Source organism: Lontra canadensis, unplaced genomic scaffold (genome assembly GCF_010015895.1).
Source record: "Lontra canadensis isolate GAN:19392208 unplaced genomic scaffold, GSC_riverotter_1.0 scaffold40, whole genome shotgun sequence".
NCBI lineage: Eukaryota > Metazoa > Chordata > Mammalia > Carnivora > Mustelidae > Lontra > Lontra canadensis.
Genome location: NW_022631034.1, coordinates 4,096,010 through 4,111,248, shown reverse-complemented (window position 1 = coordinate 4,111,248; position 15,239 = coordinate 4,096,010). Strand labels below are relative to the sequence as shown.

Genomic DNA, 15,239 nt, shown 5'->3' with positions numbered 1-15,239 from the left:
GGAAGAATAAGCCTATCTGATTTCGAGATTATTATAGTTCTCGTAATCAGAACTGTGTGGCATTGGCAGAGGGACAGACAGATTGATAAATGGAACAGTTCAGAGAGCCTATAAATAGACTCACAAAAATCTGCCCAAATGATTTTTGGCAAAGGTGCAAAAACGATTCAATAGAGGAAAGAGCCTTTTCAACAAATGGTGCTGGCTCAAGTGGACATCCATCGGCAAAATTAATGAAACTTGACCTATATCTCGCACCTGATATATATAAAAAATAGCTCAAAATAGATCACAGACTTAAATGTAAAACACTGAGAATGAAACACAAACCACAGAGTTTAAGAAAAGATTGGCCGGTCACATAACTGACAAGAATAGTATTAGGAATAAAGAACTCTCAGAAGGCAGAAGTAAGAGACTAAATTATCCATTTGGAATAATGTCAAAAGATATGAAGAAACATTTCACCAAAGAAAATAGAGACAGCAGCAAATAAGCACATGGGAAGATGTTCGATATCATTAGCTGTTAGAAGACTTAAAATTAATACCACAATGAACTATCACTATCAGACAGCCTAAATAAAACATAGTGACAGCAACGGATGCTGACAATGATGAGGAGGGACTAGATCGCTCAGAGGCTGCTGCAGGAAACAGGAAATGGTAGAATCACTCTGGAAACATACTTGGCAATCTCTTCAAAAACTAAATACACAAGTGCCATATGATTCAGCAGTTACATTTCTGGACATTTATCCTAGAGACGTAAGACTTACATTCAATCAAAAACCTGTCCATGAATGTTTAGACCACTTTTCTTCATAACAGCCCCAAACTGGAAACAACCCAGGTTTCCTTCAGTGTGCGAATGGTTAAACAAACGGATGCATCCTTACCATAATACACTCATCAGCAATAAAAAGCAAGAAACTACTAACACACACACAATGACGTGAATGAATCTTTGGGGAATTATGCTGAGTAAGAAAGCTAATCCCCTAAAATTACATACTGTAGGATTCCATTTGTATGGCATTCTTAAAATGACAAAATTATAGAAATGGAGGGTTGTAGAAATGCCAGAAGTTAATTTAAAAAGCAATAGAGGCAGTGCAGATAACACAAACAGTTTTTGGAGTCGGAGAACTCTGGGCTTTATTTCTCGCTCTATCACTTTTTATTTATGCAATCTTATGCAAGTTACCTAAGCCCCCTCTGCTTATCATATGAAAGCGATAGATAATGACAAGTGTTTCACAGAATATTGTGAAGATTAAAGGTAATGTAATAAATTGAGCATATTGCTTGGTACATAGTAAGTACTCAATAATTGCACTGAGAATAAAAAATTCTCTGCTAAGTAAAGGTCTGATTGCTCTTTGGACATAGCAATAAATAATCATCCACGAAAACTCTTTTTTAAACTTGTTACAATTAATTAATGACAATTTGCATTAGAAATTGCTCCTGAAAGTTAGCCAATCAGCAATAGTCTCTTTCAAATAACTATGCTTCACCAGTTCAAAGTCAATGAACCCCTAAATATTCCAACTTTTGAAAATCCACCAATCCTTGAACTCTAGGCTTCCCTAGACTCCAGTTTACTGAGATTGTGTCTTACAAGTTATTTGTTAGCAAGCTGTAAGTCATGCATTTTGCTTCAAATATTGAAAAATGACCTCTTTTATGGAGGGGTACAGCATACACAAATTTAAAAAACACAATTCTGCCATAAGTAGAGATGATACTACTCACTCTTCACTAATATTGCTAGTATTTTAAGTTGAGGTGATTCACCTTCATTTTTTCCCCTTAGACACCTCCATCCCCATTATTTATATTATTTCAAGAAACTGTCCAGGTGAAGAGTGCAGCCTGTGTTCATATATAGTAATTCAGAAGGGATACTAACTAACTTATGACCTTGGTCTCATTAACAGGCTATTGTTAGGAAAAACATTAAGTGAAAATTTACCTTGCCATAATTAACTCTGTGTTAATTGTTGACAATGATGTCAGAGTTTTATCTAAAATAATAAATATCATAATATCTACCAATAATTAAACACATATGACAGGCACTGTGATAAGTATTTTATATCATGATCTTATTTTTTAGAACCACTCTAGAAGGTACGCATCACTGTCCTTTCTTCCCCAAGATGGAAACTCAACAGCAAAGCTTAAAAATCATGGGGTGCCTGGGTGGCTCAGTGGGTTAAAGCCTCTGCTCTGCCTTTGGCTCAGGTAATGATCCCAGGGTCCTGGGATGGAGTCCCTCATCTGGCTCTCTGCTCAGCAGGGAGCCTGCTTCCTCCTCTCTCTCTGCCTGCTTCTCTGCCTACTTGTGATCTCTGTTTGTCAAATAAATAAATAAAATTTAAAAAAAAATAAAAGTTTAAAATTCCCAAGGGCCAATTAAAGACAAAGTTAGTCTTACAGTTTCTTTTGCACTCCTGCCAAAAAAAAAAAAAAAAAAGAGAGAGAGAGAGAGCGCACAAGATCTTAAAAAGACTGAGTTTTTTTTTTTTTCCCTTGCAGGTTAGTGCATAGCTTAGTTTTTATGTTTTAGTGTAATTGTCATTTTCCAGTGATTGATTCAATATTCAGTGCAGTTTTGTCACTTTTACCAGTCGTTTTTGGTGACAGGATTTAGGTTATTTCTTGGAAGATGGAGACAATATTAAACAGGAAGTGGTGGTTGGAATCTTAGATGATATAATTAGGAAGTTTGACAGGCTAAATCATTGAAAAACAAAATTAACAAAATGAACTAAATTCAACATGATGGAAGAATCCCTAGGTAGTTTTCGGTCATGCTTAGGGTTCCTGATCTGTTCCTTCTGAGACTCACAAAAGTAAAGAATTTGTAAATGTGTCAGATTAAAGAAAATGAAGATTTAGTAAACAAGTGCATTTGAGAATAACTAAAATACTGATAGGGTCAATAAAAACAAGTTGAAGAGGACTCAAAAATCATTTTTAAGCACATGACTGGTGCCAGAGTTTCTTTCTTTCTTCTGAACATGGAACAGAAGAAACAGTACCAACTTGTGGCAAAAAGTCCTAGCTAACTATATACCAGATATATTCCTGATATTGAGGGTTATTTACTATTGCAACAGGGCTATGTTATAATGTTTTCTGAATTTTTTTGGTTGAGTGGAGTGGGAGGGATATAGTAAGAGTATAACATAGTGATTAGACCAGGCTGTAGAAGAAGACATTACTGGGCTCCAGTTTTGCGTTCCTTAATTCTATGCCTCTAGCTCCTTGTCTAATAAGGTTGTTTTGAAGATGATATGAGAATGTCTTGTTAAGAATGTCTATGTTAAGCATCATGATACAGTCCACCGTGTATTAGACATAATTGTTCTATGATCATGATAACTAAACTATTAAGCATTATTTTTCCTTCTCTCTTTCTCTCTCCTTTTTAATATTCAGTTAGGGCAGTTCTGATGCCAAAAATCTATGTTCTCCCATTTGGGCATTAGTGGACAACTTGGAACGGAGCTCTGAAGCTTAAAAGAGAGGAGGCAGGAAGATGTTCTTTCCTCTGCCCTGAGGACTGTGTGACATTACATTCTGCTAGCACAGTGCAAAATTTTGGGAGGAGCATTACTCAAAATATTCGTTGACAAAATTTTTTAGAGTCAAAAACTGGTCATATACTTCAGTGCTCCAAATGACAGATAAAAAGATAGGGCAGTAAGGCCTTTCCCTTCAGTGCATGGGCCTTAGGATGAGAGCTGGCTGATATGTGCAGACTATCTTTTCCTGCTTATTGAATCTCATAAGCATATTCTTTTATGATTAAATGTCAATTTACAAAACACAGCTATGGAACTGGAAATTATTAACCAAATGGGAAAAACAACAAAGGATCCATAATAGCAAAAATGATGACATTGGAGCTACCTGACATTTTCAGCCTACATTTTGTTTTGTGATGGTGCTAACTTACACATTCCTGAAATGAAATAAAAGAAAGATGTTAATAGTAACAACAAAAAATTGACAATTATTCCTTTCACCCTTAAGACTTCTAAGAAACTTTAGATAGTAGACTAAATCAGATAAAAACCAAGTGGCAAGAAATGGAATCTTAGTATTTTGACATCTTCTATTTGGCAATAATCCTTGATCATTTGCCAGGTGTCATGTTCTTTAGGTCTTCAAATTACATGCTCAGTCATGGACATTTTTATCACATTGGGTTAATTTTGCATTTTTTTGCTTTTATATTTCTTCTAAAATGAAGACAGTATAAATGTTATTGAGTTATTTCAATTTTCTGAAGTAGAACAGTCATTTGTCTGAAAGAATACCTATGTCAGGATTTTAAGAAATAAATAGTTTTAATCTGCTATTCTATTGTTTTAATTTGTGGCAAGGTTTTTTTTTTTTTTTCCCCCTCCTTTACTTCTGACTTAATAGTCATTTGATAGACACTCTTTGGGTTTGCACTTTAATAGAGGAAATAATTTAGGGTCAGTCCAGATGAGAATAATCTCCTGATTTTATGACAGTGATGTTGTGATGTCTTTCACTACTAGAGACAGCTGTAGTGTGGCACTGATATTAGGAGATAGACGGATGCACTCTAGAAGTTAATGAACTAATGCTGTTTGAGTAAAAAAATTTTAAAAAGCGACTGTGAAACAGAACAGTGTTTTATTCAACTGTCAATTTTGCTTTAAGTTAGAGACTTTTTTCCATTCATATTTCCACAATCTCCTACCTGCATTATTTTTGAGAACAAACTTCATTCCATAATAGTAATAGAGTAAGTTTAAAAAATCTGAGTTAAATAGTACTAAAATTAATTGATTAAAAATACATCATCCGGGGCACCTGGGTGGCTCAGTGGGTTAAGCCTCTGCCTTTGGCTCAGGTCATGATCTCAGGGTCCTGGAATCGAGCCCTGCATCGGCTCTCTGCTCAGCGGGGAGCCTGCTTCCCTCTCTATCTCTTTCTGCTTCTCTGCCTACTTGTGATCTCTCTCTGTCAAATAAATAAATAAAATCTTTAAAAAAAATAACCATGACGACTTGTTCAGAATTAATCTGAAAGCTCTTAAAATGTTTTTTTTAAATACATCATCCTGTTTGCATTAATAAAATATATATTTGAAATGGGTCATTAAATAGAGGAAATTATGTCAGTGATTTCTTCAAATCCTTCTTCCTGATTCAGGTGTTACCAAGGACATGGTACTGCGTCCGGTGCATGCCCTTTTCATGAAATTTTTGATTTCCTACAGGCCACGTACTTTTGCTTTGACAATTAGTTATTGTTTAACAAGCAAATCTTTATATTTATTTGGGCTTCTTTCTCTTATATGAATAATTTGCAATTATGGGGGGCATTGAATCTCATAGGATATATTCATTCTTATTTCTCTAATTTAGGGAAAGACATGGCCACCTTGATTTACTGGAAAAGGTAACATGTTAGTCAATCAATAAGCTGGGTTTTAAAAGAGTCCATCTGAATAATAGGTCTGATTCTGGTGACATAAAAGGAGTGCAAAGTGAAATTCTCAAGACTAGATTTGAGCCCTTAGCTTATAACTCCTATTATTGTTCTTTGGATTGTCGTACGTATTTTAACTCAAGCTCTAGTAGTGCATTTTTATCCTGTTCTGGAAAAATAACTAATAGTTATGTCATTAAGACCATGTTGAGACTATTCTAGTAGAGAAAGAAGCATATATGTGTTAAGCAGGGGAAGATAGTGAATGTTCTCAATATAGTCACTAAATATAAGCATCTGAAATTTCTAAGAGCCTCCAGTGAGTAACTGGTGGATGCCTAACAATATTATCAATAATTGCTACCTAGCCACAAAAGCCATATAAGAGAGAATTTTTACCTACCTACTTCTACTGCTCACCTCTTCTAACCTGGAAGGATATTTGTGTGAGGGGGGGTATGCGTGCCTCCCAGGCAACTGGTATGTTGCTTAAAACTCGTTTTACAATCAAAGGGTAAAATTAATGAGTGGCTACTTAATGTTTACGCAAATAATAAGTTTCAAATTATTTCTGGACCCCAAAACTCTAAGAAAAGTAGGGTTGCATTACTGTAGATCTAGACAGTCGTTTTCAGGGTCCTGCTAGGGATAAAGGTTCATACATTTGGTATCTTCCCACTTCCGCCCTCTCCTTTTAAAAGTTTAGTTCCCTGAAAAAAGTGGTTTTTGGTCAAGAGAAAAAATGCATATATTAGTGTAAGAAATGTCTCTCTGAGGGCAACAGACTGTGCTAAGAGGTTTTTTTTGTTTTTGTTTTTGTTTTCATTTTTATGATTTAAAAATATGTAATTGTATGACTTCATCAATTTGCCCTTTCAATGACTCAATTCTTGTTTGGGCAGAGCTCACTGCCAGTGGATGGGTTTGGCTGCTACTTCTTCCTGAAGCTCAGCAGCCCTTGTGGAAGACTGCCATCACCGTGGATATCACTGCAGTCTTCACATTGCTCAATACAGAGCCCTAAGTGATGCCACCGCCCATGAAGGAGACAGGAAGAGGATGAGGGAAGCAAGGAGAGTCTCAACCTACCAGGTGACTCAGAAAGACCTTTTCCTAATGTTCAGAAAAATGTCTGGAGTTCAAAATGACTATATAAAGGAGTCGAATCTGTTTTTGAGTTTCAGTGATGGCCCAGTCTACCAGAAAAATTGAAGAAAAATTTACTCTGACCAGTGCAAAATTTGCTCCTAGCAGAGGAGAAAAATGAGGACTGGGAAAGAGAAGCAGAAAAGTGGGAGCCGGGATTGTGCTTGGCATTACTCACAGTGATTGGGAAAGTTGTTCTCATTTGCTTATGGACTGATGAAGCCAAGGCATTGCTTCTGGAGGTTCTTCACTGTCAATAATGTACATTGCTTTGGGAGGGAAGAATACAAAGTCTCAGGCAAAACCTACTCTACCTGATATATTTCTTTCTGTATAAAAGGAGAGTTTAGCTATAGAATTGACAATCACTAAGGTTTCAGAATTTTTTTTTCATTTCAGTTTTATTTTAGACTAGAACAGATATTTCTGACTCTGACGTAGTTGATGGAAATGAGAAACATTTCTATTTCTCTGTATCTTATTATCCCTTATATGCAAGGTTTACTGGGTTGATCTTCCTGTTTCTTCCACATCTTGACTGGCTTGCTCTCTCTCTCTCTTTTTAAAGATTTATTTATTTGGGAGAGAGAGAGAGGGAGAGCTCACAAGTGGGAATGCAGAAGGAGAGGGAGAGAGAATCTCAAGCAGGCTCCATGCTGAGCACAGAGCCAGTGTGGCTCCATCCCAGGACCCTGAGATCTTGACCTGAGCCAAAACCAAAAGTCAGATGCTTAGCTAACTGTGCCACCCAAGCACACATTGACTCGCTCTCTTACAGTGTAGATCTTACTCTACTTTCTGCCATCCCTGCTTTTTCCAGTATTTAAATATTCAACTTTCTTACCTATTCTAGACTTTCCACTATTTCCATGTAAGCAAGCTATATCCACCCTCTCCCTTGCATTTGATATAGAGGATTCCAACCGCACTATGACTGTGTCTCAGCAAAATTATAAAAGTCAAGAATTGTTGTTATTTTTATTTTTGTTCCATATATATAGAGTGTGGGTAGCAATATTTGCTTTTAATACAAAAGGTCTGGCGCAAGTTACTTGTTAATGACTACAACTTAATGGTTATATGATTTAAATAAGATATTTGTGGCATAACACTAGGATGCTTTTATTTAAATTACTAAATATATAGGTTAATTTTCGTATGTCACATTTTAAAATATCTACTTCTTATTTAAAAATGATCAATTTATTCTCACTTTTTTGAAAAGTTCTATAATAGATTGACTTTTGTTACCAAATGAAAAACCAATTCTAATAGAAATTTGATTCAGTTTTTTGTTGTTGTTTTTCTTTGGGGGGCAGGGAAAGGGCAGTAGGAGAGGGAAGAGAGAGAATCTTAAGCAGGCCCTGAGATCATGACCTGAGCCAAAATTGAGTTGCTTAACCAAATGAGCCACCCAGGTGCTCCTAATTTAGTTGTTTTAAAACAAAAATGATGTCTTGACCATATGGTCAACAGCAACACAACATGAGATTTTCATAAGGTATTTTGAATCTTTTCTTTCTAAATATGTATAGAAAGAAATGGTAAAATATACTAAGATATAGGAGAAATGCCAAAATTAAAATAAGGAATGAATATTCCTTCCCAGAAACTTAATTAAATAACTTTTTAATAGTTCATATGATCTGAAAAAGCAAAAATTCCAGTTTGGGGGCCTGGGAAAGAAAGGATAAAAAGGACATGAAAATGATCAAAAAGCCCATATAATTTCTCTTACATTTATTTAAGTTTCTCCTAATGAGTTCCTGGGCATGCCTCAGAGATGACAAGCATCTGGCAATCATGAAGCCCTTAATGGCTGGGCTGGCATTGTAGAGGGGAGAAAATCATGGGCAGATTCAGCATGAGGGATAAGTTTGTGAGCCAAGACTAAATTAGCTGCGTTTTTATGCTTTTCTTGTCAACTGTGTCCATTCTGATGTTGACCCTTGATACCTATCTTTATTATACTAGCTGCCAAATCATTATCTATTTAACCTAGGAAAACAGACACATGGGGAGCGAAGAGTTGCTAATATTAAAAGAGAATTTTGAATGTCTAGTCTTTATGTATAAAAATTTTTTTTTCAGATTTAATATCAGTAGAATTTTAAAGTTTCTTGGTTATCCTTTTCAGGAGGAAATGTTTTAAGTTTCATTTGTTTTAATACGCTGCTTTAGCTTTTTTGCTGCAATGCTTTTCTGCTCCAGCATTGTTTTATCCTTCGGTTTTATATCTCCCAGGGATATTCAACCTTAAGACTCTCCACATTTTTTTTAAGACTCTCAATATTCTCAAAAGAGTTTGTCATTTCAGAATTAAAGAAAAACAACCTTGTCATTCCTATGGAAGGATTCTGCCAAATCAGGTTATAATGTCTGAATTTATTTTTTATTTTTCTTTAAAGATTTTATTTATTTATTTGAGATACAGAGAGAGAGAGAGAGAGAGAAACAGAGCGAGAGCAGGGGGAGGAGCAGAGGGAGAGGGAGAAACAGACTCCTGCCTGAGCAGGAGGTGGGGGCTCGATCCCAGGACCCTGAGATCGTGATCTGAATGGAAGGAAGGAGCTTAACCGACTGAGCCTCCCAGGTACCCCTAATGTCTGACTTTAAAATGAAAAATTTTTCACTTATGTTTTACACTATGACCTTCCTACTGTTTTTTCTTATGTGTAGGAGAGTAATCTAAAATATTTAGTCACCTGTGAAATCTTGGCAAGTAATGTAACCTAAACTCCATGTCTCTGAGAAACTCAGTTTCTTCATACAGTGTATAAAAATAATAGTACTTATAGGATATGGTTGTCATAGGGATTAGATGAAGAAATACAGGAAAACATCTATGCCTGACACAGAGTAATATTTAATATATGGTACATAATAGTTCTTACGTAGGATGACTTATGTAATTCTTATGTAGGGTGACTGCAGCATAATCCCAGAGACTACAGCAGTTAATGCAGAGATGTGGTGGGAGTCTAACATACAAATGCTCCTGAAACCACTGTTGTTTTCAGCCACTGAAGAGTTTTTTTTTTTTAAATTTTATTTTTTATAAACATATATATTTTTTCCCCAGGGGTACAGGTCTGTGAATCGCCAGGTTTACACACTTCACCGCACTCACCATAGCACATACCCTCCCCAATGTCCATAATAACCCCACCCCCCCTCTCCCAACCCCCCTCCCCCCAGCAACCCTCAGTTTGTTTTGTGAGATTAAGAGTCACTTATGGTTTATCTCCCTCCCAATCCCATCTTGCTTCATTTACTCTTCTCCTATCCCCTTAACCCCCATGTTGCATCTCCTCTGAAGAGTTTTTAATAACAATTCTTAAAGTGCTTGAGTAGTACGACTTGGAATTCAGAGGGAGATTTACATAGCTGTGACATGTTCTTCTAGTAAGGACTCCCAGACTTTCTGAATTAATGGACATTTAGAATTTGAGATTTTGGACACTGACAGGGCAAGAGAGAATTGAAAACTACCACCTACTATTACATCATCAAAAAAATAAGTCAATTAAATCCCACCTCTTGCCACTAAAAAAAAAAAAAAAAAAGAATAAACCAAAAAACCAAGTCAGGATTTAACACACTCAACATTAGCCACGCTCGGGTACTCAGGACAGAAACAGCCAATAAAGAACAAAATTTTTCTGATTGATGATCTTTGTCTAATTATTTGATGTGTCTAAAAAATTTTATGTGTTGGAGGGTACCCAAATTTGTGCTCCTTTAGTGCCTGGAGTACTTATAGGCATATCCATGAGTACTACCAATATTAGATCAACAAAAGAGCTATGATAACCAGAACAGAGAGCCACAGTTCAATCAAAACCTTTCTAAAATTGTGATTCCCACCGAATCTCTGAAGCATCACAGTGGTTTCTGAGCACAGCAGTATCACAGCACTAATGTCACACAGTTGGAGTACCACAGTAGTAACAGAGGTGTATCTCTAGGCATAGCATGGCAATAACATGAAAAAAAGTCTAATACAGAGACTTTAAGAAATACACTCTAATGGAGTTGGCTAATACTTCACTACTTATTCTCTTTTGATTCCTCATTCTATTTGTAGTTCAATTTTTAATTTTCCATTCTCACTCCGTCTAGCTTAATGACTACTCACTTCAACTGCAAAATATTGATTTTTAAAAACATTCATTATAAAATGAAATATAAACCCAATAAATAAGAGTATAATTTTCATAGCTATTTCAGTAAATTCTGCAGCCCAGACTAATAATTCCATTACCATTTTCATTTTTTAAGGTTGCTTTTCACTGAATATTAACTTACTATATTCAATTATTATATAACAAAAAATTAAATTTGAAAATTTAGAGCATTCTTTATATTTTCTACTCTGTATGATGATAGGTAGACACATCTGTATGTTCTACAATCTCATATTTTAGGCCAAAGAGCTATAATGTGGAGGTAGTCTGAAAATGCACATTGTGATAGTAAGAAGAAGATACAAATGAGTTTATATATGAAAGACATGCTACATATTTCACATCTGACAAGACATATAAAAGTTATGAAGTTTTCAGATAGATTAAGCAATTATTTGGTCTTCAAATAATTGAACAACAATAATTCAATAATTGAACAACCTCACAAATGTTTAATCAATATAGGATTGCATGGGATTCTTAAAGTAAGTAGAGAAGCAAACAAATGATCATTATGATTTGTATTGATGATATGATTAAACATAATATTAGGGAGTTTGAAGAGAGATTCAGGTAAAATGGATATATGGAGGATAATGTAAACATCTGTTAATTCCATTTAGAGTAATAAGTGAATGAATCTTTTTCTTTTATGGGAATATTATACTAGAACTTTGCAACTATACAAGTGGATATAGTTCCCGCCTTTGGTCAGGCAACCTCCCCTCGACTCTGATAGGTATCCCTTCAACTTTCTGCCGTCACATTCATCCTATTATCTTTCCTCATAAATAAGCAGGTTCCCCTCCTTTTTTCTCTGAGATTTTCAACTTCCTCTTCATCAATAGCTTCTCATCTGCCTTCAAATATGATCAGGAGTCTGTCATCTTAAATATTCTTTCTGGCTTCCTTACATCCTTTTTTAGTTCTACTATAATTGTCTCATTCCTTTCAAGTGGAAGCTCCTTTCTTGAATTTTCTAGGTTTCTATGTTTATCTGCTCCTTAATGTAAGTTCCAAAGGATTCCACTCCATCAGTTAAGTAAACTGCTTTTGCCAAGGCCACCAATGACCTCTCTGTTTCTAAATCCAAAGAGCCTTTAGTCATACTTACCTTGCTTGATTTTTTCACATCATGTGAACTGTTGACCACTCCTTCCTTAAAACATTTCCTTCTAGTTTTTTAGTGGTCACTGGAGTTGAGAGTCCTATCTATTCTACTCCAGCTGATTAGTCAAAGCCAATCATATAATTCCATAGACTTGCTAGGGATAGGAAGTCCTTAGCTGTTTTGGATCAGTGAGATATAAGAAGAGGTTTGTTGAGAGATTTAGGGTTAAAATGTTCCACTTGAGACAGCTATTGGGAATTTGGTTTTCTCCCTTGATGGATTTGAAAACGGAAGCTTGTATCTCCAATTGTCATTGGTAGCCAACTTAAAATAATGAGAGAAACGAATTTTAGGATAAAAACAACAGTATGGATATGAGTGGAGAGGGAAAAAAGCCCTAAGTATTTAGGTTATAAAACTGAAGACTAGATCTGAGGCTTATTCTAGATATTGATAATCAGCTAAGTATTTAACATTCAAGGCTATTTCCCTTGAATTTCCTATAACTTGGGTCAGAAAGGACCCTATTGATAAAATCTTTAGTTATTCCTTTCCTGTTCCTCCTAAGAACATCCCTTAAATGTTGGTGTTCCATGGAGTTCTGTGTTACCTATGTGTCTCACTCACAGCTAATTATGACATGTATCTGAAGATTACTAAGTTTGTATCTTCAGCTGAGATTTCCCTTCTGAACTTTAGATAAATATATCCAAATAAGCAGTAAACATTATCTCTCAGATACTCTACATATACCTCAAATCAACACATTAAAACTTAAGTTAACCTCCCCTCCTCCACTTCTACCTATCACTCTTTTTGTACTTCCAATCTCAGTGCATGGCACAATATCAATCCCTTGTCCAAATTAGAAACCTGCGTATCAATCATGGAACTTATATCTATCTCCTATATCCATGTCCAGTCAATCACATCATGTTGGCTCACCTTTGAAGAAGATATGGAATCTATGCATTTCTTGCCACCACCCATTGCTTCCATTTACTCTCCCCTGTATTACTAAAGAACTTTCCTAACTGGTTCCATCGCCTTCAGTCTTTCTCCTCTACAATTCATTCTCTGTAAAGCTATCAAAGTGTTATTTAAATGAAAATTTAATCTTGGCTTTGCCCTGTTTAAAACACTTCACTGTTTTTCTTCTTATTTCCTTCAGAATAAAATGCAGCATGATCAAACTTCTATTTACCCTCCAGCCTTATTTCATATCACTCCTCTCAACTTCCTTTAGTTTCTTTACAGAACAGGTGCCCTTTCCAGATTCTTTCACAGCCCTAGATCCCAACTTCATAGCACTAATCACACTACATTATGTTTATCTTCTATGCTTAATATTGCCCAATAGGCAGATTAATAACATGTAATACATGCAAATCAGGTCATTAACAAATATTTTAGGTAAAATAATGTGATAGGTAATATATATGTATATTTTAAAAAACATTGAAGGAGTCATCAAGAGGAAAATCATCACCGAGGTTACAAAGAAAGTATGTGATTATATATGCAAGTTATGAAACATAATTATAAAATAAATACTCATGTACTTAAGAACTAAGTGTAAGAGCCACAATTCAATTTAAGAAATAAAACAGCAGCAAGAATAATACAAATTTCCTCCCTAATCCTACCTCCAACCTTCCCTTCAGCGATAACCATAATCATAAATTTTGTTAACCATTCCCTTATAAAAATAGTTTTCTGACTCATGTACTTATGCCTAAACAATATATTTTTAGTTTTGCTTGTTTTTGAGATTTATAAATATGATAGTTTTGATGTGTTCCATCTTCTGAAACTTGTTTTTTGCTCAAATTATGTTTCTAAAGTTTATACACATTATCATAATTATGATTAACTGATTTTCATTGCTTTAAAGTACTTTTCTGTGTGAATAGCAGAGTTTATTTACATACTTTCCTGGTGGTAGGCATTTGGGTTTTTCCAGTTTTCTACTATTATAAATATTACAAGTGTCTTGAATAATATCTCCGGAGGGCAATTTTTGGATAGTAGGGTATATTCATGTTCAGTTTTATAAGATAATTTGATACCAAAGTGATTGTACTTTTTATTCCTGTGAGAACTATAAAAAGGTTTCCATTGCTCTTATAGTTGCAAATAACCTACATTTTTCAGACTTCTTAATTTTTGTACTAGTAGCTATAAAATAGCTTCTTTTTTTTTTGTATTTCTGATTGACAAAAGTATTTAGTTTTTAAAAATGTTTATTTACTCTCCTAGTTCCCCTTGTATTTTACCATTCTTTTGTGGTGTTGTATGTCTTTTGTTTTTGACTATATGAGTTTTAAAAAATATATTCTGGGATACCAATCCCTTGTCCTTATATATGCTACAATTATCTTCCCAAGGTTGTGGCTTCTTTTCTTCCCTTCATGGTGATTTAATATGTGATATTATAATTACCTACCTATCACTTAGGCTACCTCACTAGACTAAAAGGTCTTCAAGGTAAGACACCATCTTACTCATTTTTGTTTCCCAGTATCTAGCAAGTGCTCAACACATAGCTGAACACATAGAGTTGCTCAGTATTTATTGAATGAATGATTAGATGAGTGAACTGCTATGACTTTTAAAAATGATAAATCGAACTTTTTTTAGTCAAATTGCATTTTACACAAGTTGACTGCACCAGACTGCTAAACGAAAGAGGATCAGAAGTATGCATTACCCACAACCCTGTGCTTACACTTCAAAGGTGGGGCACCAGAAAGAGGTGACAGTATCTGCAGAAAGGTGGCAGGATGTTGCTTACAAAAATTTGTTACCACTTCTTAGCATTTGGTAATGTTCATTTCTCATCCTTTTCAATGTACTTACAGTTAACTGAACTCCCTATAGTGGGATAATATTTAGCCTAAATTTATTACAAAATTAGAAATGATGTTAAGACACAAGATAAGGATTACATATTACAATGGATGTGCAAGGTTCATGGTTTGTGTCATTAATTTGAAATTGGTTACCTTTTTAGTAATGGTGTCTGGAGGTACATCCCGCCTCCCAAGAGGATAAGGATTCCATTGGCCACTAGGAGATACATCTTCTTGTCCATTGTCTAAAATGTTGCTTTGCTGGGACGGGGTCTATTGCGAAAATGGTATGGCATTTCTTTAGTGATGAAACAGACGTTTATCATAGTTTTCTGAAAAGAGTCCCTAGTGACTATGATAAAATTAATTTTGTTTAATTGCAGAAACACAATATATCCTGAACTGGAAGAATTATTATACACTATTTACTCAGTAAGTATTCTAAATTGACAGCTTTTTGGAA

General features: G+C 35.1%; 1 protein-coding gene across 5 annotated transcripts in view; it reads right to left on the bottom strand.

The window, feature by feature from the left end:
* LRRC7 (leucine rich repeat containing 7) overlaps positions 1 to 15,239 on the bottom strand; it is a 547,026-nt gene that overhangs the window by 56,868 nt on the left and 474,919 nt on the right. For 4 of the 5 annotated variants that reach the window (XM_032870083.1, XM_032870080.1, XM_032870082.1 and 1 more), the window contains one exon: positions 14,930 to 15,049. In XM_032870083.1, the coding sequence (XP_032725974.1) occupies positions 14,930 to 15,049 (120 nt within the window). Of the gene's footprint in view, positions 1 to 14,929; positions 15,050 to 15,239 lie in introns of those variants that run through there. The other variant, XM_032870084.1, reaches the window with a different exon arrangement.